The sequence below is a fragment of the Laccaria bicolor genome, genomic scaffold (assembly GCF_000143565.1).
Source record: "Laccaria bicolor S238N-H82 LACBIscaffold_28 genomic scaffold, whole genome shotgun sequence".
Classification (NCBI taxonomy): Eukaryota; Fungi; Basidiomycota; class Agaricomycetes; order Agaricales; family Hydnangiaceae; genus Laccaria; species Laccaria bicolor.
In genome coordinates this window covers 115,575-141,005 of record NW_001889899.1, presented here as the reverse complement: position 1 = coordinate 141,005, position 25,431 = coordinate 115,575, and the positions used below count along the sequence as shown (strand labels likewise).

At 47.4% G+C, this 25,431-nt stretch overlaps 4 protein-coding genes across 4 annotated transcripts; 2 read left to right on the top strand and 2 right to left on the bottom strand.

Annotated features, from left to right (window-relative positions):
• Nucleotides 1-9,817: 9,817 nt before the first annotated feature.
• Nucleotides 9,818-11,460, bottom strand: LACBIDRAFT_330576 (uncharacterized protein; the record flags this gene model as incomplete). Its single annotated transcript, XM_001884826.1, has 5 exons — nt 9,818-9,922; nt 9,987-10,009; nt 10,033-10,934; nt 10,977-11,273; nt 11,432-11,460. 5 exons carry the CDS (start codon nt 11,458-11,460, stop codon nt 9,818-9,820), a joined length of 1,356 nt encoding a protein of 451 aa, XP_001884861.1.
• A 1,034-nt stretch (nt 11,461-12,494) lies between these two features.
• Nucleotides 12,495-15,563, top strand: LACBIDRAFT_330575 (uncharacterized protein; the record flags this gene model as incomplete). Its single annotated transcript, XM_001884925.1, has 9 exons — nt 12,495-12,645; nt 12,760-12,808; nt 13,382-13,449; nt 13,505-13,577; nt 13,984-14,173; nt 14,290-14,327; nt 14,359-14,416; nt 14,590-14,688; nt 15,081-15,563. 9 exons carry the CDS (start codon nt 12,495-12,497, stop codon nt 15,561-15,563), a joined length of 1,209 nt encoding a protein of 402 aa, XP_001884960.1.
• A 903-nt stretch (nt 15,564-16,466) lies between these two features.
• On the top strand, nt 16,467-18,563 carry LACBIDRAFT_304499 (uncharacterized protein; the record flags this gene model as incomplete). The annotated part of the gene is made up of 8 exons (XM_001884924.1): nt 16,467-16,515; nt 16,565-16,715; nt 16,769-17,177; nt 17,228-17,315; nt 17,367-17,727; nt 17,782-17,892; nt 17,947-18,433; nt 18,489-18,563. 8 exons carry the CDS (start codon nt 16,467-16,469, stop codon nt 18,561-18,563), a joined length of 1,731 nt encoding a protein of 576 aa, XP_001884959.1.
• A 775-nt stretch (nt 18,564-19,338) lies between these two features.
• On the bottom strand, nt 19,339-21,846 carry LACBIDRAFT_330573 (uncharacterized protein; the record flags this gene model as incomplete). Its single annotated transcript, XM_001884825.1, has 11 exons — nt 19,339-19,448; nt 19,600-19,660; nt 19,721-20,009; nt 20,060-20,175; nt 20,412-20,528; nt 20,876-20,942; nt 21,152-21,311; nt 21,371-21,387; nt 21,638-21,659; nt 21,737-21,812; nt 21,838-21,846. The coding sequence occupies 11 exons, from the start codon at nt 21,844-21,846 to the stop codon at nt 19,339-19,341; spliced, it is 1,044 nt and encodes a 347-aa protein (XP_001884860.1).
• Nucleotides 21,847-25,431: the final 3,585 nt, after the last annotated feature.

Here is a 25,431-nt window from a genome sequence, read left to right as displayed (position 1 = left end):
TACGCCTGCCCTTAACGTTCCATGCCTGCCCTCAACGTTCTATGCCTGCCCTAAATCAAAAGCGGCCCTAAAGTGCCTGGGATATATAGCACTGGAACATTCTTCGCTTTTCTTCTCCACTCTCCCATCCCTCCTCATATGTAGACCCTCCCGTATGTGTATGTACATAGCCCCTCCCGTATGTAGACCCCCCCGCCGTATGTAAACCCTCTCGTATGTAGAACTTCTCATATGTTAGTTATGTTTATATATTATATCATTGTACCTATATAATTAAAATGCGTTGTCACAAATACAAAGCACAATAAGTTCCCCCTCCCATTTATTACGTGTAGAACATCATCATTGATTACAACAAGGACAACAGGTACGCCTTCAATGCCTACCTATCTCATTGTAACTAAACTAATAACTTCTTTTATTCAGCCCACGACAGAACGCCGCCATGGCTGTCCTTTTCGGCGAACAGCGGTGCCCACGTGATGGAAAGCAACTGGCCCTAAAGTCAACCAAACATAAACAGCCCGCAAACCATTTCAAGCTTCTTTCCCATCTTCGTGCACCATCTGTGTAGTTTGTAGAGTAAATAGCTTTTAGAAATGTTTGTGCGTGCTAGTAAATGAACTCTAGATGACTCTAATGTAATAGAAATACCAGGAAATCATCATGGAAGCAGAATACACTGAGAGACCAACAAAACGTAGAAAACTCGAGGCAAGTTCTCTTTATTCTTGTGAGATTTCTTAGCAAGCTAATCACGCAATAGACGCCGCAAGCTCTTCAATTCTTAGATCTCGAAGCTGAAGTATCAGAGGCGGAAACCGATGATGAGAATGACGGCAACGAAAGTGTGTATCATACATTTCTAATGATAGTTAGTAGACTTCTAATTATTTTCAAGGTGATCTTATCAACGACGATGAAGACATTGATGAGTCGATCTCAGGAGATGCACACCGCAACCTTCTTTGCGAAGCGTTGATGCCATCCAATGACGACACGTTTTGGGAAAGCTTTCTCGAGCGCGTCACGGCTCATCAACGTATTGCGGAAGAAGACGTTCAAGATATTGGAAAGGTGTCTTTATTGGTGGTGCTTGTCAAGGTAACACTAATCCAATCTTTGAAGCTCATGTTTGTAATGACTTTCTACTTAGCCTGGATATGAGGAGCGGATAGTCTGTCGAGTCCATCGGCGGCTCATGGACCCTAGGTTTCCTGCACGGTTTCGACCCCCAGTGGTCTTCAGCTGGAAAGCTCTACCTGGTAGAGTGTTTTTTGAAGGTGGTTCGGAGGAGATGATTCGACAAGTCTGTAATGGCATACCCAACGTGATGCTCTCGAAGACTTTCCACATACCCGATCCTGACCCCTCCATCTTCAATGTTCCGGATACCTTTCGGCCAAAGCCTCATTCATGGGTTCAACTGCACCGTGGGATCTACAAAGGAGATCTCGCCTTCATTCAGGAGGTTCGCACTCATTCCACCTTGCTCGTCAACCTCCTTGTGGTACCACACATTGATTATGACCCACCTGCCGCCAAAGTCAAAGGAAGCCGGCTTATCGCATATGAGGAAAGAAATGATGAGACGGACGACGAGTTCGCAGCGACCTACAAGCCCGATCGCAAGCTAAATAGAAGAGCTTCAGCGCCAGGGCGGCCTCGCCAAGCTCTCTTCAATCCAACACTGGCGAAGCAACGGTTTTGTTGGGCCTTTCAAGAGCGCAACAGCTTGTCTTTATTCTGCGGAGTATTGTACGATGCTGACGGATATGCATATTTCTCGGAAGTCGACACGGATTGGTACACCGCAGAAGATGTAGTACCGACATCGAGGGAATTCGAACTTTTTAGCACCTGCTCGGACATTCCTCTCAACGTCCGACAGCACATGATGGCAAGAATGTCAGCCAGGATCCTTCGGATAGGCGATGGGGTGAAAATCACTCACGGAGATTCGAGGGGGCTTTTTGGAACGATTAAGGATATAACGAAAAACGAAGCCGTCATCTCTTTAATGATGGAGGATGTAACAACTACCGTACCCTTTTCATCCCTTCGAAAAGATCTCAAAGTAGGGGACGAAGTCCGCATTCTTTCAGGAGACCACGAAGGTGTTACGGGTTGGGTGGTGAATGGAGACGACGACTATGTGTGCGTCTTTAATGACAGGACCAGTACAGAGGTAAATGTCTTGCTTTTTATTATATAATACTTCTTCTAACATTCTGTCATCCTTTAGATAGAGGTATCTCCGGGGATTGTCCAGTTCTTCACCTCCCCCTTTGTCTTCAGAACAGAGTCCTCGGATTTAAAAGCTCCCTTCACAGATGCACAAAAGCGTGTCATGAAGGGGGACTCCAATAGTCATCTTGTAGGAAAACAAGTAATGGTCACCAAGGGGGATTTTAGAGGTTACCGAGGCAGAATAAAAAGCACGGTTGGTGAAAAAAGGGTCTTGGTCGAGCTCGAGGCGCGCCTCCAAAGCCCACAAGTTTTTGACATCAGTTCTCTACGCATCATGCAAGCCCCTTATCTTATTTTTTGAAATCGATGCTAATCAGCTTCCAGCGCTGACGAAAGGCTTCAGGCCCCCAGGCCTCGAGAGGTTCTCACCGATTTTACTTACCCACTTGAACCAGCGCCTCCGCCTGGTACTCTGGCAGGCTTTTTGTTCCCTGGTTACCCCTTGCCGGATCCGCAACCCTCAGTCACATATCCCGCTGCTTTCCTTCTGCAGACTCTGGCCATTGCAGGGCCATCTACTCCGCTTCCTAACTCGGAAGATATCCCAATGACCCCAGCTTGGAACCCAAGCTCACAAACCCCCTGCCGTGGTGATGATGGTAATTATGTTTCTGATTCTGATTCAAAGTCAATAGATACTGACGCAATTGTGGCAGCCTCTTCTCCGTATTGGCTCAAAGATGGCTGCTTTGCCAACATGAGACTGAGCCTTTGTCTCATCAATACCAACCCTAATTTCCATAATGGCCAGCACGAAGATAAGTGCGGGGAGTTCAAGGGAGTGGTCGGAGATGTGGTCAAGGTTCAACTTGGTTACAAAGTGGTTGAAGTTAGTCTCCTGATGTCAGACTCCGATATGAAGTTGATGATAGTCGATCAATTTCATATGGAGTCTGCTTTCAAACGCGCCCGCAACATGGGCGTAGATTATTTCCCACAATATTTATTCCCACGGTTCGCTTTTGCAACATGAAAAGATGTCATGTGATTGCTTCGCGCGACGCGCCTGGAGGTCAAACGGAAATAGAGGTTATAATTTCGAAGTTTCCTTTGCTCAATGTGCGTGGAACCGGCCACAGTCCCACCTGAGACACCTCATCAACAAAATATTGTTGCACCAATCACTCCTACCCCATTCTGGAACTACAATGGAGTTTCTGAAAGCTCATTTTCTCCAATTCCTTCTTCGCTGTCCCTGTCAGCTTGTAGAGGTATGAAGAGCCAGTACCTGGTCTTCCTCAAGTGCAGTTGTTGGATATATGGCAAGAATGGCTGGATTGGAGGGAATTTCGTGGTCGGACAAAGGGTAGGATCCTCCAGAATAGCAAGAATGGCATGCATAACCATGTATATATATGCAGCTTTTCCCAATCCCATTGCTGAGATTGCAAGGAGGTTGTTTACGTCAAGCAGTGAGGTAATACCCTGAAGTTAGTAGTCATGTGGACCAGATGGGAGGTGTTTCTGTTGGATTTGGAGGGAGAGGGCCCACCCCTCTGCAGATTTGAATGTAGACTTTTTGGTTACAGGTGTTTCAGGCATTATTACCAGGGAAAACGCGTATAATCGTCGATGAAGCACAACTAATTTACAACACGACGCGGTCCGTGGGAACAAAACGTGACCATTATTTTTACGCCTATGTTGACCTTACCATAAGGCCCAGACTAGGTTGAAGTGCCATTTCCATACTTAATACCTGAACGGCCGGAGTGTAAAGGCCAAGTCGTTACTGCGTTTGACAGCCCACATAGGGGGTTACAGTTTAGGATTAAGGAGTTTGGTGAAGAGGTCTGTGGCTGCTCGGTTTTGATATCAACAACACTTTTGAGAAAGGTTGATGTCAAAATTGCCACTAATCTACTGGTAGTGACCCGAGACACCTGGCGATGAAACACCTTAGATAAAATTTAAATACCTTAGAGAGACTTTTCTTGTGTATTTTATGCATATCTTGATGGCAACGCGTATACTATTGACCTCATTGCAAGACCCATGAGTCTTGAGATGACTGAACGAATGAACTTAAACGATCACTATTTATGACCGGCTTAGCCAGCTCCAGCTGGCTTCTTAGCCGGAGCTGGAATTAGCCGAGCTGTGGGAGTCATCACTCGGCAGTTCTGGCTGGGCTTCGGCTAAACTCGGCTCAGCTCCTGGCTTCAGCCGACTTTGAGCCAGAGCTGCAGCAACACTAGTTCGGTCCGGTTTTTTGATGCCCAGGGGTGTTAACTGTAACCGTAACCGGTCTACCTTTTCCCCAGAAGTCAAAAGACCAGACCGGACCGCAAAAAGACCGCAGACCGCGGTTTTTTGCAGTCTATAGACCGGTTTCGGTCTGCATCGGTTTTAACCGGTTTATAACCGGTCTTTAGGCCAATATTTTAAAATTATTAATCGGTAAATTTATTAACATTTCTAATAGCTTCAAAACGAGCCCAAGAACGTTAAATTCCGTTAAGAATTGGTGCTTCTATAAAATAAGTCTGTTACATCTATTATTCCCAAAAATAATTTACATTTTAATTCATATCTCTCTCGTTTTTTTACCAAATCATACGTTCTTGGGTGCGTTTTAAAGGGTATTTAAGGGGCTACAAAAGACCGGTCCAAACCGGTCAAGACCGGTTCACGTTAACCGGTTTTTTTGCAGTCTTTACATTTCAAAAATAAAAGACCATAACCGCAGGTCCGGTCTTTTGCGGTCTTGGTCCGGTCTGGTTATGGTCTTTTTCCGGTCACGAGACCGGACTTCCAAACACTATGGTACACAGTCTCCATCAGACTTGCCACGAAAATCTGGAGCAAAGCCCAGAGGCACTCCTGCATGTAACTTTCACCACCCAGAACCCATGAAAATCAATATCTTTGCCTTATTATCTCAAAACCATAATTCCTTGTACTTATCCCTCCTTCCATATTTCGTTCTGCTAGTTTCACTCTCCTTACGATGAACTGATAAGTTATATTCAACATAGTTAGCCTATCAATTACCAGAATGACTCGAGCTGCATGACAATGATGTCAGAAGGGCTCAAAAATGGCCAAAAGCCTTGGTGTTAGACTTTTAAAGGTGTCAAAAAAAAATCATTTAAGGCTTGCTTGCCATCCCCCTCCCCCCCTATGTCATGTCCCTCAGCAAATTCTGACATACCCCTTGGTCTACTAGGTTAGGTAGAGGAAATACATACTCATCCAACATCACATGACCAAATATAATAAAGTGTGACAAATGAAAGAAATCTGTACTTAGTGTTTGAAAGTCTGGTCCAGTCTGGTTATTGGGCCCTCAGGGGCTCTAACTGAGACCAAGACTGGTTAGTGTTTTCCCTGAAACCCAAATTAACTGGACTGGACCATGACAAACCAGTTATAGTCAGTTAGTGGCAGTTAGGTACCAGTTATACAACCGGTCCTAACCAGTTATTTTCATGGCCATCACTAAAATAATATTATAATTCTATGTAAAAAAGAAGTTTGGCTTGCATGATGAAGGCAAGGCAGCGCATGGGTGAAACACCACCTTGCAGATGAACAAGCTGGTTCAGCCAAGAGTGGATGAACGAGGGGAAATTCTCCTTGTTTGTTGTGCAAATACAGCCCTGCATCATATGAGTATGGCCCAAACGAGGATGGGAGACTCTCTCCCCTCCCATCACCCATTGTTCCCAAACTCCTTGTTACTGTGCATGTTGCAAGAGGCCCAAAGGCATTCGTTCTAGACAGGGTCGACGTGGCTGGGTCAATGTCAACCTGTGATGTGGTTAGCTGGACAGGGAAGAGAGGGTAGGGCAGTGGTGAGGTTGGCAAACCAAACAAGGAGGCTCATGTTGAGTGAAGATGCCACCCATTCCCTACAGAACTTTCAGAAATGTGAAAAGTGAGAGCCTACATCCCTTGTTGGAGAGGAGAGGCCAGAGGCCAGGTGACAGCTGTAGGCGATGGACACTGCTTAGTTGAAATAGCGTGAATTGATGTGGGTCAAACCACCAAGCTGTGATGTGGTGGGCTGGACAGGCTGGCTTGGCTGTGGTGAGGTTGACATTGAATATAAAGGAGGGTGGCATTGGTTGTGGTGGTCATGGCATGCTGGTTCTATGAGGTGGACAAGGGTTTGGGGTTGGTCATCGATAGGTTGTGTAGTGTTCAAGGTCAACTTGTTGACTTGGGACATGATACAGAGCAGTGGTCTCTGGGTGGGTGACATATCAGCAACTGGTAGTGGTTATGGAGATTGTACCTGGCTGGGTTCCCTTGCTATTTCCTATGCACCCCTACACTGAGCTTGTGGAAATGTGAAAATGTGGCCTACATCCCTCATTGGAGGGGAGAGCCAGGCCTCTGGTGCGATGTGGGTCACTCAAGGTCAAGGAGGTAGTGGTGGATGCATGTGTTGAGCCCTGGCTTGGCCCATGGGCATTCGCCAGGGGTTTGACCACTTGGACGAGGGTAATGAGGAGAAAGAGAATGGTTGCCATGGTTGTATTAATGTCACACCTGTGATGACTGAATAAGTCATGTAAATTTCAGTTAACCATAAATATGTCAATTCTCAACCAAAAAAAAAGATTTTGGGGTTGTTAGAAATTGTTTATGCAGGGGAATATTTGTGTATAACTTTGGGACACAAAGACTGGTTATAACCAGTCCTAACTGGTTGTTGTGTGGTCTTGAATATTTTGAGATGACAACTAACTGCTAACTGGACTGTGGTTATGGTTAGGATCGGTTAGGTAATTTTTGCGGTCTTGATTGGTTATGGTCCAGTCCAGTCTCGGTTATTTTCTGGTTAACTAACCTAACTTCCAAACACTATCTGTACTACATTTCCAAAAACACTCTTTTTAAATATGTGGCTCCAAGAAAATCATCCAGACTGCAGCTGTTGAATTATCTTAGAAGCAGAATTTTAATACATGTGCAGTGCTAGTTACAGTATAGTTAAAAGACATCAGTGAAGAGAAATCAATTATGGACACATGATCTATGGCAGGAACTACTTGACACATGTGCCAAAACTTAGATCTTACACCAAAGTCATGTCAGCTGACATTGGATGAGTATGCATTTCCTCTACCTTACTAAGTACTGTTTCTCTAGATGACTCCTTGAAGAATCAACCATCAAAACTCAATGCTCGTTGGGGCCATTTCAACATGTCCCAAGCTCTTTCCTTTGAGTGTTCTGGAAGGGAGCCTACATCTAGCCATTCCTCCATTTTTTCAGAAGGGTATGTTGTCAGATCTGGCAACTCTGGTTTTTGGACCAAAAGCTTCAGGTTCCTCATCTGGAGATACTTTTCTCATTGAATCCTCAGGGGCTTGGTCGTGTTCTGAGGGTTCTGAATTCTGCGAAGTTTCTCCTTGTGTCACAAACCATCCTTGTGACCCTCTACCTCATATGACCAACCCATGCCAACCTTACTTCTTGGACTACAATGCCAAACCAAATCCGACCTTGTATTCTGGCAAACCCACACCGAACACGTGTATGCAACTCTGAGCATGACAACTCTAAATAGAACAAGCGCCTATTGTTCTTTGCCTCACCAAGCCTCCTGTTCTCCGCCTTGGCAACCCTCTTCACAATAAGTCCCAACTCCAACTCCACACTTCCTTACTTATTGTCTCCCTCTCCATGATACTTCCTCATGGCCCTTGTTCCCTCTATTGTTCTACCTTGTACTGACATTACCAACCCCTTCTCCCTTTTTCACAGACTTTACTCTCTATGACTCATATAAATACTCCTCACATGTACCAAGTAACCTCATCCTTGATATTAAAGTTAACTTCTGTCTTGTTCCTTTGTCCTCTCATCTCAGCCTCTCATCTGCATTATCTCTACTAACTTGCCTCAGACTTCAACTCCAATGCCAAATCCACCATACACTGAGTTATCATGTATCTGACACACTAACACTTCACTTAGTGTCTCACTCATCTTGCATATCCTCAAGTCTCCAACTCTGAAGCCTATGCTATCTTCATCTCCAACAGACTTAACTCCATGCCTCCAAGCTTCTCAGACTTAGCTCCATATGCTTACTCTTCCAGACCTAACTCTGTACAATGACTCTATATAGATCTCATCCCCTTCCAGTCTAGTAACTACCAGTGGTATATATGTTGACCATTCTCCTGCCTCTCACCCTATCTAAGGAATAGGACAGATCCTAACTGAATATCAAGGATCACCCACTGATACAATGGCTGGAACTTATACTATCCAAGAAACTCCCTGCACTCAACAGTGCAAATCTCTAGAATCTTGCCTAAACCTATCTTCTGTACCCATCTCCTACCCCACCCTCTCTGAACTATTACATCCTCCAACTTCCCCCCAATCTGAACACTCCTTCTATGCAAATCCCTCTTCCCAAACAACAATAACCTCTATGATACTAGTACCAGGGGGAGTTAGAGGATCATTCCATTTTGCTCCCCCCTCTGGAACCATTTTCTCTGCAAACCAACCTGAGAGATTGTACTTGCCACCTCTGCCATAGAATAATCCTTGCGCTGAGAACTCGCAGAGTCAAATTACCTCTGAAACCCCTCCCCAACAATACAGAGATAACAGCCAAACCCACCATAGTCTCCTATACTCTACAAGAACACATCTAGAAGAATTAGGTTATGGAAACCTCAATTTGAGAACCTCCTTTGAAATCTTCAGAATCCTATGAAGCATAGTACAGTCACATGAAGAAGGAAATCTCCCCACTTGGTATTAGCACAGATTGAACTACATCAACAGAGCAAATCTCACATATGGACTCTGGAGGGCGTGTCCCTGAGATTTTGCTCAAAATTGATGGCTACACATGTGCTCAAAGGCATGCATTCAAGATAGCAGCAATAAGTACTTGAAGTATCACTTACCTGACTCATTCCTTTGCCAGCGCTTTTCATGTATAAGCTCACAACTATTTGGGTATTTACCGATATCAACTAATTTTTGTCCGGACTGGATCAGCTATCAAATTTTGGGCCATTTTTGTCCGCACATCTGGCTCATACATTTGTGTGAAATTTCCAAAATTTTGTCCGCACAGGGATCAGTCATTCGACATGACTTTCACAGGTCCTGGAATACCACAAACTAAACTTGCAATTGCAAAGAATCCACCCTTGAATCTGATTACTGTACTATTTCGACCAAGTGTTCACGTCACACATCACATCGACAAAAAAACTATTTTTTTTTATTCGTCTTAAATCAAAAGAAAATTTTTCGGCCATCTCGGCGTGAAAAATTTCCAAAAATCGTGAACACTTGGTCGAAATAGTGGCACTAGTACAGTATATCTGTTGCAGCATGACTTGCTTCAATGACCCTCCCCCCCTCTCTCCCCTTTTTCCCCTTTTCCCCTTTCACCCTCTCCTTTCCGTTTCCTCTTTCTTTCTCTTATTTTTATATTCCCTCTCCCATACATTACTCAACATAAATTCGCACTACACTAAATGCCCTATCATATCTTACATACGTCCAAACTATTACACTACAGGCCACCGCTGCGATATTACCCTTTTGCGCGTCGCATTTGCAGACCCATGCTTTCAGATTAGTAGATCCCCACATATTGGTTGGACCCACGCGTAGACACTCTTTTTACGCAAATTCCGGCATAGGGCTTCGCCCCAATGGCATAGAATGGAACGAAAAAAAACTAGTAGACAACGGAGCGGTATACGTAACAGGCAAAGATGAATCAAGTCCCAAACCAAACACACATCAGCCTCATGGACATCCAATGCTACATCATCGTTCCAATCTGACCTTCATATAGAGCGAGAGGTGGTTCCGGGGTTGTTGTGATGGAGACGCGTAATTCACCAGTGTTGGCGCGAACAATCTGGGTACCTGGAATCTCCTCTGGAATCAGGGTGTTACCAAAGGCAACTATATCATAAGGGAGGAAGGCGCCGGGGGAAAGGTGAGGTGTTGCGAGAGCATAATGCTCAAATGTTTCTCGGAAACCAACATCGAGCCGACTAAAAACAAGGTGGCCTTTTGGTGAGAAGCCGGTAGTCGGGATGAACATGATCCAGGAATTGGTAGGAATCGGGTTTTGGATCACAGCCGGACCAGTGCCAATGGAAGGGAGGGATGACTCGACGTCAAAGAATTCCCGACGCATGGCAGCCTGACTAATATCCTGCCGGTAGGGCGGAATCGTAGTCCCATACGGACCCACGGGAAAAATGCCTCGCTGGTGTTGGTATATCCGCTCTGCTCCTCCACTGACGTGTAACCCATGGTTAGTGATCTGCTCTCGAACCCTGGATGTAGATGAGTACGCGAATAGTGGTGCTGCGTGGAGGAGGATGACGTCGCGTATCTCGTGGAGGGCATCCTGAGGTCGGCCCGGTTCGTATCGCTTTTCTCCAAAAGGCTCGTAGCGTGGCGTCCACTCCTTATGCTTGATGATCCGCTGAGCCTTCGCAAGCAGGGGGGCGTCAATAGCATCCTTTAGAAACGGCAGTCTTGAATTAGCCCAGTTGAGTTGTTCGGTGCGGATATTCTCGACGTGATTCTTGTAATCATCTAGCGCGAAAACGAGCCTCTGTTCCAAGTACGTGGGGTCGGTGATTGCGGTGCAGTCAACGGAGTTGAAGACCGGGGCTACCGGGGATGGTCGAACGCGAAAGGGATTCATGTTTCCTGTATGTTGCTTGAAACTTAGTAAGGTATGGAAGGTGCATGGTCGCAGTTCAACTTACAGAAGTGGGTATCTCTGTTCCTTCAAAGAAAACCTATGTCCACCGTCACGAAACCGTCGCCCTCCACTGCGCAACCCGTAGGTGTCAGAATAGGCGTTGAGGTAGTTATTGGTGAGACAGGTTTGGTCGACTTTGTCGTAGTCGGAGACGCAGCGTTTCAAGAGAATCGCTTGGGGCCCGTCGTCGATGATCAAGGGAGGGTCTAACAAAGAACAGTCAGCGACGAAGACAGATAAAACTGGCGGCTGACTTGTAAATTCCATAGCTGATGGATAGGCGCCAGAATGTTCAATAAACCTTGATCGGTATATTTTTGGAAGTTCCGTCTGCAACAATATGCAACACCTAAAAAGGGAAATTTCTTGGTTCCCATCCAAAAACGAGTCAAGAGTAATTTAGTAAAGGCGACAATGGTGAATGCGAGCCTGTGGAACGCTGGTGAGGCTCAGTCGTACCTCAATAAGGAAAAGCGAATTGCGTACATGACCACGACGACACCCCAGTTGGTTTGAGTTTGACCCCATCCCCAACCCGCTCAAACCAAAATCCCCTCCCCCATCATATGCCAAGCTGTCATCTCTCCTCCACCAACCAACGGCTGCTTGCCTAGCCGCCATGTCCTCACTCCACCTCCCCCGCATCCGAAAACCCAGCCCCCGCATGCGGATACCCAGCTCCCGTGTCCAAGGTACTCAACCCCCGTCTCCAGATCGTATACGCAAGATCTGTCACCTTCGCGACGACCTTGAATCCCCGTATCCCATTAGAAACCTGCATGGGGAACTATCGTTGAGCAATCACCACAGCTTGCCTCCTTTGTATTCTTTGGGCGTTAAGATGGTGTCAGAGGGGGTGATGTCAAGGTCGTGGAGGCGAAATAACGGGCGGGATAGTGTGTTCTTGGGCTTGGGCACTGTTTCAGTCTTCGTGTTGGAGATATCGAGGCACCCAAACCCAGAGCCTCAACCGTGATACAATCCTGCGAGAAGGGCGGAGGTGCGTGAGCTGTAATTGCTCACGTTGCTTGACTAGGGAACGACGATGCTGAGGTGCATCTCCTCAAGCCGAACATTCGACATCAATCGTATGTAGCATCCCATGCCATGGACACATAAGGTCAGGTTTGATTGATTTTGGGGTAAGTACTTGGCGTGGTCCGCGTGGAAGAAGGAAGGGACAAAAGAGGAAGAGGGTGAAAAGAGAAGGAAGTGGCTGGGGGGAGAAAGAGGTCGATGACAAAAGGGGAGTGGGAGCGTCAAAAGGAGATGGGAGAGATGGAAGATGAGGAAGGGAGTCTAGGGCAGAGAAAGGAACGGAAGTTGGGGCGGGGTATGCACTCAGAACTGCAGAAGAGGAGGAAATCGCAGCGAGAGAGGGCGAGGGAAGGGGAAGGGGAAGTGTCCATCCAGGCTGAACCTCGGTGGGAATTGGAGTCTAAAGCCCAGTGCGTGTGGGAGTCTGAATTATTCCGGCACGCGAGGGTTCAAAAGGAGGGGGCCTGAAAGAGATGGGGTCAACATGGAAGGGAGAAGTGGCCATGCATCTCCGGACGCTTCTCGTAGTGTGCGAAGAGGGCGAATTCTCAAGCGGACTTGGGGTGGAGAGTACCATGTCCCTGTCCACCTGAAACTTCAGCGCACCGCGTCCACATCCATACCCTGCCCGAACGGTTCTGCATATCATACCCGAGCGACTCATTCGCGCTGATATACGGGGAGGCAGGACGAAACGTGGCACTAGGGTACTCGAGTACAAGCATTGGCTTCTTGAATACCAACTTCAGCTTCGGGTGGATTTGGTAGGGGTCACCCGTCTATTACAGAATCGCTTCTGTACGTTGTAGAGGTCCTGCCGAGGGCGTGTTTACACCGAGATGGAAGAGCCCATTCAGCGGAGTGGGGTGTCGACAGGCGGGCGCGTGGGTGTGTAGTGTTAGTTAGTCCTAAGCAGACACCAGAAAACCCATTCCCTGCTGTAGGTGCTCGGTCCTAGTGTGTTGGTGGATACAGGCGAAACTCAAAAGATAAGGTAGTTTCATCATTCATGGTGGTACGTCTGTATCGACGTCGAGGTCAATCGATTTCTGTGGGTGTAGAATCGTTAGCGTTTTACTGGGGGAATGTGGAAAGAAGGGGAAGAATGAGGAGCCACGGCACGTTGAGGCAAAAGGGCAAACGAATGGTCGAACTATAAACACAAGAGAAAAGTGGAAAAAGTTACGCACCAATGGCTCTAGTCAAGCTCTAGTCTCTCCTCCACAATCCAACTTCAAGTACCCCTTGAGTACCCCAGTCTCGCACCCTTCACAAACCCCGCCAGCACCGCCAGCACAACGGATCCACTGTATATACCGTGGAGGTTGTTGGGTTGTTGTTGCCCCGTTCTTGATTCTTAATTTCTTATAGTCACGACGCAAGCACTACGCCCAATTGGTTTGACGGAGGTTACTGTGGATTTGCTGTTGATGCTCATAGTCAGTCTTCACTGGAAATAACCTAGCGCAAATGATGAGACTCACTCTGACTCAGAGAGGAATGATGGCCAGGAGAGCGCACGGGCCACACTGACACTCTTCAAGAAACATCATGGCAAACCACAAAAGTAAACCGTCTCGAAGTTACATGCGGAACTAAGGGTGATACTATGTAGACGAAACAATTATACGGGCCGCCCTCTTTGCCAGAACTTTGCTACAGGCAATTTAAACCGTTGGTGGCGCTGCTCCTCCAAGATCTTCCACCGTAGGCAACACAATACTGAAATTCACTGCGTCATTGACCTGCTCTGTACAGGAAACGAAGTCCGTACGCGAAGGAATGAATTAAGGCCGCATGCTATCAATCGACACTGGTACCAGCCACGGTCTCTGTCGAAAATCTCCTCTTTCATGACGTCAGGTGAAGTTCAAATCCGGACCCGCCACGTCCCCTCCGGCGGCGTAAGGTACAAGTGTCGCCCTCCGGACCCCCCTTGGAGGCCACCAAGGCATTCGAAAAACTGGATTTAGGCACAGTTCAGACGCGAGGGCGGCCGTTACTTGTACTCGAGTCGCTGCCACTCGTGGCAATACTACGGCAAGGCAAGGTCAAGGCAAGGTCAAAGCATGTGGTCAGAAAACATTCCAAGTCTCCACGCCGCTTCGCTTGGTCCTTGTCGTTGCCTTCTATTTCGGTGGACACAGATTTTCAGAGGCCAGAGTCCACCACATTGTTGTTCTCGAGCTTAAAACGGAAACACTATCAGGCCTTTTCTGCACATCAAGCTTTCCCCCCATCTTAGCTCCTCAATCCGACTGCGCTGGTACTCCCCATAGGCTTTTATGGGTATGGACGATACTAGATCCGTAAAGAAGTGAGTTGTCTATGATGAACCAAGTGGTTAGGCACGCGCTGACAGCACATAGGTCCAAAAACTCGGAAACGCCTCTGGAAGAAGAAAGGGTAAAACTAGAAGCGAAAGTCGTGGAGCTCGACGATCTTATCAAGGCACACCTTGACTGCATGGCTAACCTGACGAACCACAGCGTGGCGGTCAAACGCCAGTTGAATGCCCGAGTCCCTTTCGCGCGTCTTCCAATCAAGCTTGTAACAATGATTTTCCACTCCGCTTGCAGCGGGGACTGAGGAGGTCTTCCTGCTTTTTCGTAGCCTCCCTTGAGACTTCCAAGCCCACCGTAACAGAGCTCCAGAGTTCGGATGCAGACCAAGCTATAGTGCGCCAGTGGTGACAGATGCTCCCAATGCGCAGGGGTGAAAAAGGCTCATAGTGATTGGCTATTGCGGGCAAGGAAACAACCGTTATCCATAACGATTGCAACTCGCGAAGAACACGACCCGCGGTGGGAGGATCCCCCAGATGACAACTCGGTCCTCTCTTTTCTGCTTGCGCACTCCGGACAATGGCGCTCCGCTGATATCGACACTCCAAACACATCGTTGCACCTTCTGCCTGACTGGCTGAACGCCTATTCTTGAACGGCTCACGCTTAGATGCGATCTTGAAGGTTGCTCAGATTTTCCAGTGATTGTGCATGCACCTCGGCTTCATTCGGTCACTCTCATTGGTTTATATCAAATGCAGCTAGCGACGCTTCCCTGGGACCAGGTGAGAACCCTTCATATCAAAGGATATCGCATGCAGGACTTCCTGGACACTCTCAAGCGATGCTCAAGCCTTGTGAATCTCGTGCTGAACGAGCAAGACTGTATAGAACACGAGCCTACTACTACACCGCTTACGGTCGTCAAGCCCGACAGCCTTAAATCGCTTTATGTCAATGCTCTCGACGAAAACTGTTTCGAGGACTTGGACGTGTTTTTCCCTGAGATCAGCCAAGGTTCTTTCAAGTCCTTCCGTACCCTCGTCTTCCGCTCGAGCTGTGCGGAAACTATAACGCGCTTCTCCTTCATCGGCTACATATTCTCGGAGGAAGAAATGGTGTCGTTTCTTTTGGGATTACCACATCTTTCCGAGCTGGTTCTGTACAACTCCAAGCAGGCCCCTCCGTTCTCCAATATATTCATTGATGCGCTACATTCACGTGCCGGATGCACAGACTCGGAGAGTTTCCTTCTGCCAAATCTCTAGCTCGTTCACTACACCGGCCCAATCACGCTCGATAGTGATAGATTCTTGGCTATGCTCGATGCTAGATATACCAATGCCAGTAAAGTTGCTAAACTCGAAGCGGTCTCAATTCGCGGCTACGATCAAGTTGTTAAGAAAATTTCGGATTTACCCCAAGTGCGGGTGTTGCGGGCGCAAGGGTTGGTGGTGGATGTACTAGGGTAGCTTGACACGATCTCGAATTGAGTTGTCAGTGCGTACCTGAGAGCTCGAAATCGACTCACTTGATAAATGTTTATGATGCGTGTGGTTCTTTTTGGTGATTCTTTGCCACGAAGTTTGAAAGCGTGTATGTCAGCGAGAAATCGTATTTCAAGATGGCAGTTACTCTTACCAGATTGAGGTTCCAAAATCTACCAAAGATAATTCTGAGTCACCTCGCTTTAGCTAGGTCTCCCAGCTTCATATTTCTAAGCAAACCAAACATGTCACTCTTCCGCAAACATGGCGCAAATAATAGGACTTGCTGGAGGTCATATTGTTCAAGATTGGAACAAACATCTCACTCTTCCACAAACATGGTGCAAATAATATGACTTCACTATATGCTTACAGTTGATAACACTGCTCGTTGCCGCTGCGAGGAGTCGGCCGAAGGCCGGACGACGAGCAGCGGCCTCCATCGACAACCTAGATATTCAACTTCAATGCTCCAACGGAGTTCTCATGAAGAAACAAAAAATAAAAGGATAAGATTAAAAATGAGGTTTATGTTGAGGAAAATGGTCGAGTTCAATTCAAACATTTTGGAAGTTTTTTCGCTGGGTGAAGCTGAGGGTGTACTAAGAACTCTTACTAATGTATTTACAATACAGAAGCGAGGTTTTGTTGACGAAGTCAACCTCTAGTTGTAATGAATTCAAAATGATCACATTCCTTCATCAAGCACGTGACGGGGCCTTGGTTTTCACGAGCACATCCATTCTCATTCCACGACGACCATCAGCGCTGAAATATGCTAGATTTTGCAAAAAATTATGTTTACAACCACAGAAAAGGGCTCTCAACTACGGCTGGCTTCGTCGGGGGTCTATATCTCACCAAAACATACATCACGGAACGGCTGGAGGAGGTGAGGCATAAAATAGAGGAGGAAAGAAGTTCTAGAGACTGGTACGTATCTTTTGTGGTATACTTTATGAACAAAACTGACGAGAAGGCAATAGTTTGAAACGTAGATTCCGGCAAACGCAGGAAGATGTGTCGTACACGGTCCTCGCGATGCTGCCGACCCTCGCAGAACAAGTGCTAGAAGAGATGGACGTAGAATATCTGACGAAGGAGCTGCAGAATAGATCAAAGGCGCGCAATTCACGACAATTGCAACAACGGCCGCCGTCGAGTTTGGCATCGAGCATTGAGATGGTCCATGAGCACGAAACACGGTCGGAAGGAGGTCCCGCCGCCCAACGGGGAGAGAACTCGTCGTCGAGCTGGGTAGAGTCATCGTCAGCGGTGTCCTCTCCACCCCGAGACGGTTCGCCGGCAGGGATGAGGTCACCACTTTCTGCGTCAGTGACGACCAATGGCTCGAGTGTGAATGGGGAGGCGGCCTCTGTGGATGGTTCAGCCTTAGTATGTGCTTTCCGCGTCTCTCCTCTTGCGACTTTGCTCAATCAACCAAGTCTGAAAGCTTCATCAGTCCTTCTGTTGTATCTGACTCTGGGGATTCACGCACGAAAGCCGAGCTATGGAACGAAACGAAGATCCTAAGTGCGTAGCCTTTCTTTAACCGTCCACATTCCCAATCTAACACACCAACAGCGATCACCCGCACACTAACGACGTTATACTCAACAACCCTCCTCTGCCTCTTCACCACCATCCAACTCACCCTCCTCGCCCGGTCCAAGTATATACACTCCGTTTATCAACAAGAGCACGACGAGCGCCTTCGGGAGCAGCTCGCATCGGAGTTTACTATGAGTAATATTCTGCTAGGTGGCAGTAAGGGGTTGGAGGACTTGATATCGGGCGTCAATGTGAGAGAGGAGGAAGTAGACGAATACCAGATCAACGAGGAGCTCGAGAACAAGTACCTCACACTCAGCTGGTGGCTTCTGCACGTTGGGTGGAAGGACGTCGGCGAACGGGTGAGGAGGGGTGTGGAGGAGGTGTTTGATGGGTATGTCCATTGCAGTTTCTTACCGCGGTGTCTGGTTGACGATCTTCGCGATAGGGTATCTCTGAAAACGAAACTATCGCTGCTGGATCTACATCACCTCATCCGCGACGTTCGTAGAAGGATCGAACACGAAATTACTTTTGAAGGCAATGAGCGCCGAACAACGTATGTTGGCTTCCCCCCTACTCTCCTCACCCATCATCTAACCTCCCTTCTCAGATTCCTATCAACCCTCCTCCCACCAACCCCCGAAACAACACACCACGTCCTAATCCAAGGCGGCTTCCCCCTGCACGCCTCATACACGTCCTCAACCTCCTCCCAAATAACGCACCACTTCACCGCTTCACCCGCTGTCATCCCATCCCTCACCACCACGCACCCATCCGACTTCCTCCTCCCTCCCACACACATCCAAGACCAAGACCCGGGGTTCACCGCGCTCATAGAAGAAACGCGGGGTATTATCTCTTCACCTGACTTTGCCTCTGTCTTGGAGACGTGTTTGGACAGAGCGACGCAGGTGTTGTTTGTAGGGTTGGAGAAGAACGTGTTTGTTGATACGGCTACGGCTACGGTGGAGGATGGGACGATTCCTGGGGAGGAGGAGGAGGGGGAAGTCCGGATACGGCTGGCGGGTCTTCTCCCCGGCCTGGCGAGGTGGAGTTCGTTGGCGCTGAATGGGCTTCCTAATGAATTGGCGGATGTATGTCGTTTCTTTTCTTTGTCTTGATTGAGCTGATTTGGGCTGCGATTTGTAGACGCTGTTGGATGTTAGCCAGGTGGTGGCCCTTTCGGCCATTCTATTCGGCAGATTTGAGGAGAGGTTTCGGTAGCGTTGTCCTTGACTCATGACTGCCTTACTTACTACTTGAACCGAATGACATACCACCCTCGTTGGAGGGACTGTTTACGTGGTGTTGACCGTCGTGACGCTGGGAATGTTTGGAACCAAGTTCAAGTAAGGTGCATGCCCTCGTTTCACCACAACCTCACCTGGCCAATACGGCTGCAAGTGCTCAAGATCATTACACCAATTGCAATGTCTACAGGCCGAGGAATGGGGACTACTTAGATGTTTGCGTGTTCCAAGAGAGACCACTTCATCGTGATAGTAATAACGATAGACATTAAGAAGCGATTAAAGTAAGAAGGCCGGCGTACTCTGATCTGATGATACCAATGTCTAGACAATAATGCAACCATGGCACCCCAAATGTCGAAGCCCATCCAGAAGCATCTGACCCTTCGTCCTCAACTGCGGCTCTTTCTCCCGTCCTCCAACGTCATCATTAACCCCACTCTCCTTCTCTTGGTTGCGACCCGGAATCAGTCTTTGCATCAGCGTCTTCAGCTCCCCAGAACGTCTCTTCGTCAGCTTCGGCGTATCACGTTCCATATGTAAAGTCGCCGTGCTAGCAGCAGCAGACGCTAAAGGCGAGGCATCCCTCGTTTTCACAGCCACCGACTGCCATGCCGCGCGTGATGAGGACAAAAGGTCAGGGAATCGGCCATGTGCCGAGTTGATCTATGTCGTGTACGTCAGTCAGCAAGGACAGGCTGCGGGGGAAGAGCGGGAAATGACAAACAATGTTGTAATATTCCTGCCAATCATTTTTGATGGGTTTCCATTGCGTTGAAGGGGAAGAGAGAAGGACGGAGTTGCTTGAAAGGAGGTCGTCTCGGACCCACGACCACCATGCCGCGGTCTCCGACGCTCGCTGGGAGAGCTCCGACAAAAGGTTGAGATTCGCAACGAGGTCAGTCCCGACATCTTTTAGAGCCTTCCGGAGGGTTGGGGCTGTTGTGGACAGAAGCATGTCAGCACCTCAGTGTAGGGGAGGAAGAGAGGAAGGGAGGGACAAGACTCACGATGTACGGGGTCGGGTGGCAAGAGGACAATAGTAGTTTTATCTTTAGTAAGAGCAGCAATCTGAGCAGACCCACATTAGTCGTTGGTCAAAACGAACGTCAAATGAAATGCCAGACGAACCTTGTAGAATTCTTGTGGCACATCTCTCGTCACTCTCTCTACTTTCCGCGCTTCCTCTAGCCCTCGCTCAGCTTTGGCACGCATACGCTCAATTGTCCCCTCAGAGTCGACTTCCCACTCTTGGTCCTGGGGAGACGTGGAAAGTACCAGGCCCTCACTGGCGAGGTGGAACGCAATTTGTGCGGCGAGCATGCTTGAGTCTAAGATTTCGATATAGGCTAGAATCTTGGAAGAAATTTTGGACGTGATTGCTGCTGCTGCTGCAGGTGCCTCGGAGTCGGACGATGACCTAGTTAATCGTAAGGATTCTAAGCCGGAGTCGAATAAGCAGGTACATACGAGGGCAGTCGCATCTGAGAAAACGGTGCTAGACGCTCTATAGTCTTGCGCGTTGTCCGGGCCAAGCCTGCGACGTTTAGTTCAGGAGGCATGGAGTACGTTGCAGAAGGCTGATGCTAAATCGGTGGGTATCGACGACCTCAGGGTTTTTGAGCTTAATGTTTATTAAGGACTAGTGGGCTATGCTGATAGATGCATATCGGCAATGTCGAGACAGATCGTGGTCCGTCTAAAACCGCGAGCGCTACGAAATGAAAGCCTCGTTATGGCTGGCAGTCAAGGATACTAGCCTGAACAGGGAGCGAGGAAAAGGTCAGTGACCATGCCCCTGTTTGTTCGAGAGTCGCCTAACCTTAAACAGCTGGGTTCGACCGTCGTTTGTGTGGACAGGCTGAATGGAAGATTGGTGACAATAGTGCAAGAGCATCGCCACACGTTCATTGATCATGAAACACACGACGTTGGCACCCTGGAGGAAGCATTCATACACGTTAGGATTCCCTGGGCCTCAAACACGTGCTGCGGTGCCACCGGGATGGAATGTTCAATCAAGACAGGATGGAGGTGCGAGGACGTGTAACCAGAAACCAAGCCGCGTGGTGTTCACATTGTTTGGACAACGCAGCATCATTTATATTCAGACCACCTAAAGGAAAGAAACGAAATAAGTTGCCGGTCGAAAAAGGTTAAAACAATAACAAAGAGGTCAGATTTTCAAGGTCTCGACATAGCATTAATATTAAGACAGGGATAACTGAAAAGATTGGAAATCTCATCTTGTGGTGGGGGGAGTCAAACGGAAATAGAGCAACTCACAGAGAAGACCGCGGACTTTTTGGTGGTCGAATGAAAGTAGTTTCTGACATTCGCATCATGGTGTGTACTGTTGACGGACAATGTCACCTGGTAGGATATGATTTGTCAACTGCTCTTTTCGAATAGATTTGGGAAAGAGGAAAGGTCAGATTTTCAAGGTCTCGACAAAAGCATTAAGACAGGGATAACTGAAAATTGGGAAATCTCATCCTGCATGGTGAAGTGGAAGCATAGGGCGAAACGGAGCATCACCCACCCTATGAATGTCAGGCCTACCAGGCTAGGTCGCGATAGTTGCGACTGTTCAGCACCCCCTGTATGGCAGCCCGCCTCCGCTCTTCCCATGAGGAATACCGAATGAGAAAACTGGCGAAAGTACGACGTTCCAGTTGCACGTGGCGAGGGGGTTTACAGGCTGACTCAGGAAGGATAGACCCTGTTTGAATGGCATTATCAGGAGAACAATCTGCAAGCTGCCACAGGCAGGACACTCACCATGCTTGTCAAAGTGGCTGTCAACAGTCAATATTGTTCGACTTTTTTTTTTCAACTTTGTTTGGTCCTGTGATTCCCCATCACGTGCTTCGTCAAAAACGCTCGAAGAACGAAAAGTAACTCTTCATTCAACCGCTATCACTGTCAGGAGCGTTTCGTGGCACTCAAATTGTTTCTTGACGCGCTACATCAGCTACTTCTCTGCAAATTTAAAAAAAATGCATTTTGCGACCACAGCCAGGGATGTTATCTCACGAATCTGCTTACAGGAGCGTTGAAGTCCCTGGACCTATGTAACTTATGTGTTTAAACGTCCCTCGGAACCTTCAAACCTGATTCGTCTACGACACTGTTGCTCCCACCCACCTCTACTGTCACCTGTCATCATCAGATTGGTGTCTGAACGGCGACATCCGCTGTCCTTTGTTGGCGCACGTTCATACTATGCGATTGGTGACATATCTTACCGCCGGCATTTCTGCGGAAACCTTCTGTGGCCCTAATCATTTTTTGACATATTCCGCTGATGACCGTTCGCCTTATCGGTCAAGTCCGTAGGACGATTATAGCATTTTGTGGAATCTACGGGCCGTTGCTCTCACCAGGAGAAGGTTGAGGATGCACAGGATTCTGACCGAGTTAAGTTTGCAAAACAGGTGAGCGCACGTTCGCGCATTTCCGGTTGGAGCTTAGACCTGATCACCGAACTGGGAATACCTCTCAGGATATATCTCTAGCGTCGCAGCAGATATCGTATGTGGGTCGTCTAGTAATGGAGCCGCAGGAGTCCAGGACGACTCGGAACTCTTCAAATCGACACAAGTTGACCCTGATATCGATATCAAGCGCCCTAATTGCTCTTATCGCGCAATCATTCACTCAAGATGCTTCAGACACGTTTCTGTTCGAGGATCATTCAGGCTCGTGAGATGTGAGAAGTTGACGCCTCCTTGATTCAATGTTACAGCTTACAGCTCGAACAATGAATAACACAGAAGCTATCATGTGGTGACAACTCATGGAGCTACCCCCAAGTGCACATGAATTATTGTTACTTGTTCACAAGGTGCGGGGACTGGTAAGATGCCGAATATCATCAGTAATTTTTACAAAGTACCCGGAAGCACATCTTTTATTCTCACTATGTCCACCACTCGATCGAACGCCAAGAAAAACTGGAGAATCCCGACGCGCACTGCAGTGTCGGCATTGCGTGTTTAGAGAAAAGTCAGAACAGAAAGTCGATCTAATTCACTCCAAGTCCCTATCCTTACGCTCAAGCCATATGTAACTTGCGTCAACTCTTTCCAATCAGATTTCAAACCTTAGGAATAAGCCACTTGGGCTCTTCCATTTCATAACACTTTCCAGGTCGATTATTGCACCCCGTCGTTAGGAGACTTCTCACCACGTCAAATTTAAACATTCAAGAGGGGACAAAGCGATCTAGGCGCGCCGATCTTTGCAATCAAATCCATCACGCCACTCGATCACCTTCCATAAAATTCCAAAGTACCTTCAATTCCGGGGCGCGCGTCCCGATTTGGATGTCGGGCAATTGATAATTTCGAAGGCACTTGTCCCCCGGTTCTCAGAAATCTCGCACGCCGTTCTATCTTTGCGTTCTGATACTCCCAAGGATTGGCCATTGTCTACCATACCATTGTGCACAACATTTGCGAGTGCTGATTGCTCGGCATGTTTGACTTGGGCTCTGCGGCATACGGGAGGTACCTCCCGAACAACTCACGCCATTGATTGATATCTCCTACGCATCGCTCGATACGTTGATCAAGAAGGGCGGCAGAGCGTGGATTTCTCTTGGGTTTCTCATAGGAAGCGTTCAAAAACAGAAGTTCTGCGCACCGAAGGTCCGAAATACTAGCCTCCTCGTACATTTTTCTCACCCTATGTTTTTCTCGGAACGAAGCACCAAATATATCCTCGATCCATACAGTGCAATCTCGGACGATGTTAGCGTTTTTGTACTCTGGCCTTGAAACAAACCCCTCTAATTTTATTGCGACCTTGAATGCTTGGGTGCGCTTGGTGTCGAGTCTTCCTCGGCGTGATCGTGTTGATCATCAACTTCCAAGTTCTTGCATTTTTGCTTTCTCACTTCCAAGAATAGCCCCCGGTCCGATCCTCACATAAGATATCTTCCTTACACCTTTCTGGGGCTACAGAAAGTATCTTTTGAATACGAGTCCATGGTCCATGCTAGCGGCAAACTTGTAAATCTTTGTGGCGTTTCTGTAACTTAGTCAGGAGGTTGGGTGACGACGTCATTTACGAGTCGTAGGCAGGAAACATTCTGGGGTCGACCGTAAAAAATAAAATCCGTAATGGTTCTTGTTCAAGATGCTTCAAGGAATGTAAAACTGACGGAGGTTCTTTTTTGTGTAAAGAGTAGACGAATGGAATAGTAGTTGATGTCGCCACCTCAACGTCGATGACATCGCTTCAAATTATTTCCCGATAGGCTCGACGCGCGAAGATCCCTATGTTGCTGCCGTCAAGCTATCACATAGCAAGTCGATGAAATTCACGCCGAAGTGCTCTAGCCTTCAAGATAAGGACTATCAAACTCGAGAACTATTCCACAAGAGCCTGCTATGTCATTACCAGAGCCTGAAGCCCAACTTCGACGCCAACCAAAAATTCAAAAAGGCCCAATATTAATCCACTTACTGTATGACCCATTCTAAGACATTCTAGCCCCTCAAGATAAGGATTTAAATAAGACAATCAACAAAATGGCGAGGACACACCTGTATGCAAAACAAAAACTTGAACATCCACTCTGGACCATTTATTCAAGAATCAGCGATAACACCTTCATTCCAGTCATATGATACAGATAAGAACTGTGGACGTAAATATAATGAAGGACTATACTGATCTTCTGTGCAGAGCGAGAAACTTGGAACTTTGCGACTCCTTCGAAAAGGAAAAAAAGTCTAGGGCTGTTGGTTGATATGCTCTCACACAAGATCTTCCTTTCGCCCTTCTGGGGTTGCGGGAGGTATCTTTTAAATGTGAGTCCATGGTCCATGCTAGCGACCAACTTCTAAATTCTTGTGTCGTGTGTGTATTTAAACTGGTCAGGATTGGGTATTTACGAGTCATGAATTCGCTCATCGACCGTCAAAAAAATTCGCAATGGCTTCAAGGAGCGTACACCTTGAAATTGACGGAGGCATTTTTTGTGTTACTGGACATAGCTTCAAATTATTTCCGGGGTTGAAGAGGACGATCAAATTTCACCTCAGTTATCGACGCCTCCCGATGGGTTCACCCGCAAAGACACTTATGTTGCTGCTGTCAAGCCATCACGTAACAAGTTGATAAAATTCACGCTGAGGCGCTCTGGCCTTCAAGATAAGGACTTAGAAGAATCAAACTTGGATGCATGACACAGAGGTCGAGAACTCACAACTCTGACATCAAACCAAAAACTTGTATGACCCATTCCAAGGCATTCTAGCCTCTCAAGATAAGGATATAAATAAGACAATCAACGACATGACTGTCGCGCTCGTGCAACCTTATTCCATCCCAAAACAAAAAACTTAAGCTTAAACTTCCACTCTGGACCAAGCGATAACACCTTCATTCCAGTCATATGATATGATATGAATACAGATGAGAACTATGTAACGTAGATATAGCGAATGGACCCATTGACATACGTTGTGCAGAGCAGAAAAGCAAAAAAAAAAAAAAAGTCTAAGGTTGGTTGATGTGATATGAGAGGAAAGCGATCATAATGGATCGTTCGCGTTAATGTTCATATGTAAGTAATTGATAAAAATGAGCATGAGCAAGATGAAAGATAGATGTAGCGTTTTGGGTTTTGGGTTTTCGACAGCGTAGAGATGTTGTGAGGAGGGGGGATAGAGAAAGAAACAAAGTGAATAGCTGAACACCAGGAAGAAAGAAACAGAAAAGAAACAGAAAAGAAAGAAAAATCCATCCAAAGCCATCCAAATCCGCCAAAAAATATCAATCCAAATATAGCCACCAAATACACCCACCATTCTCGGTGTCACCGCCCATAC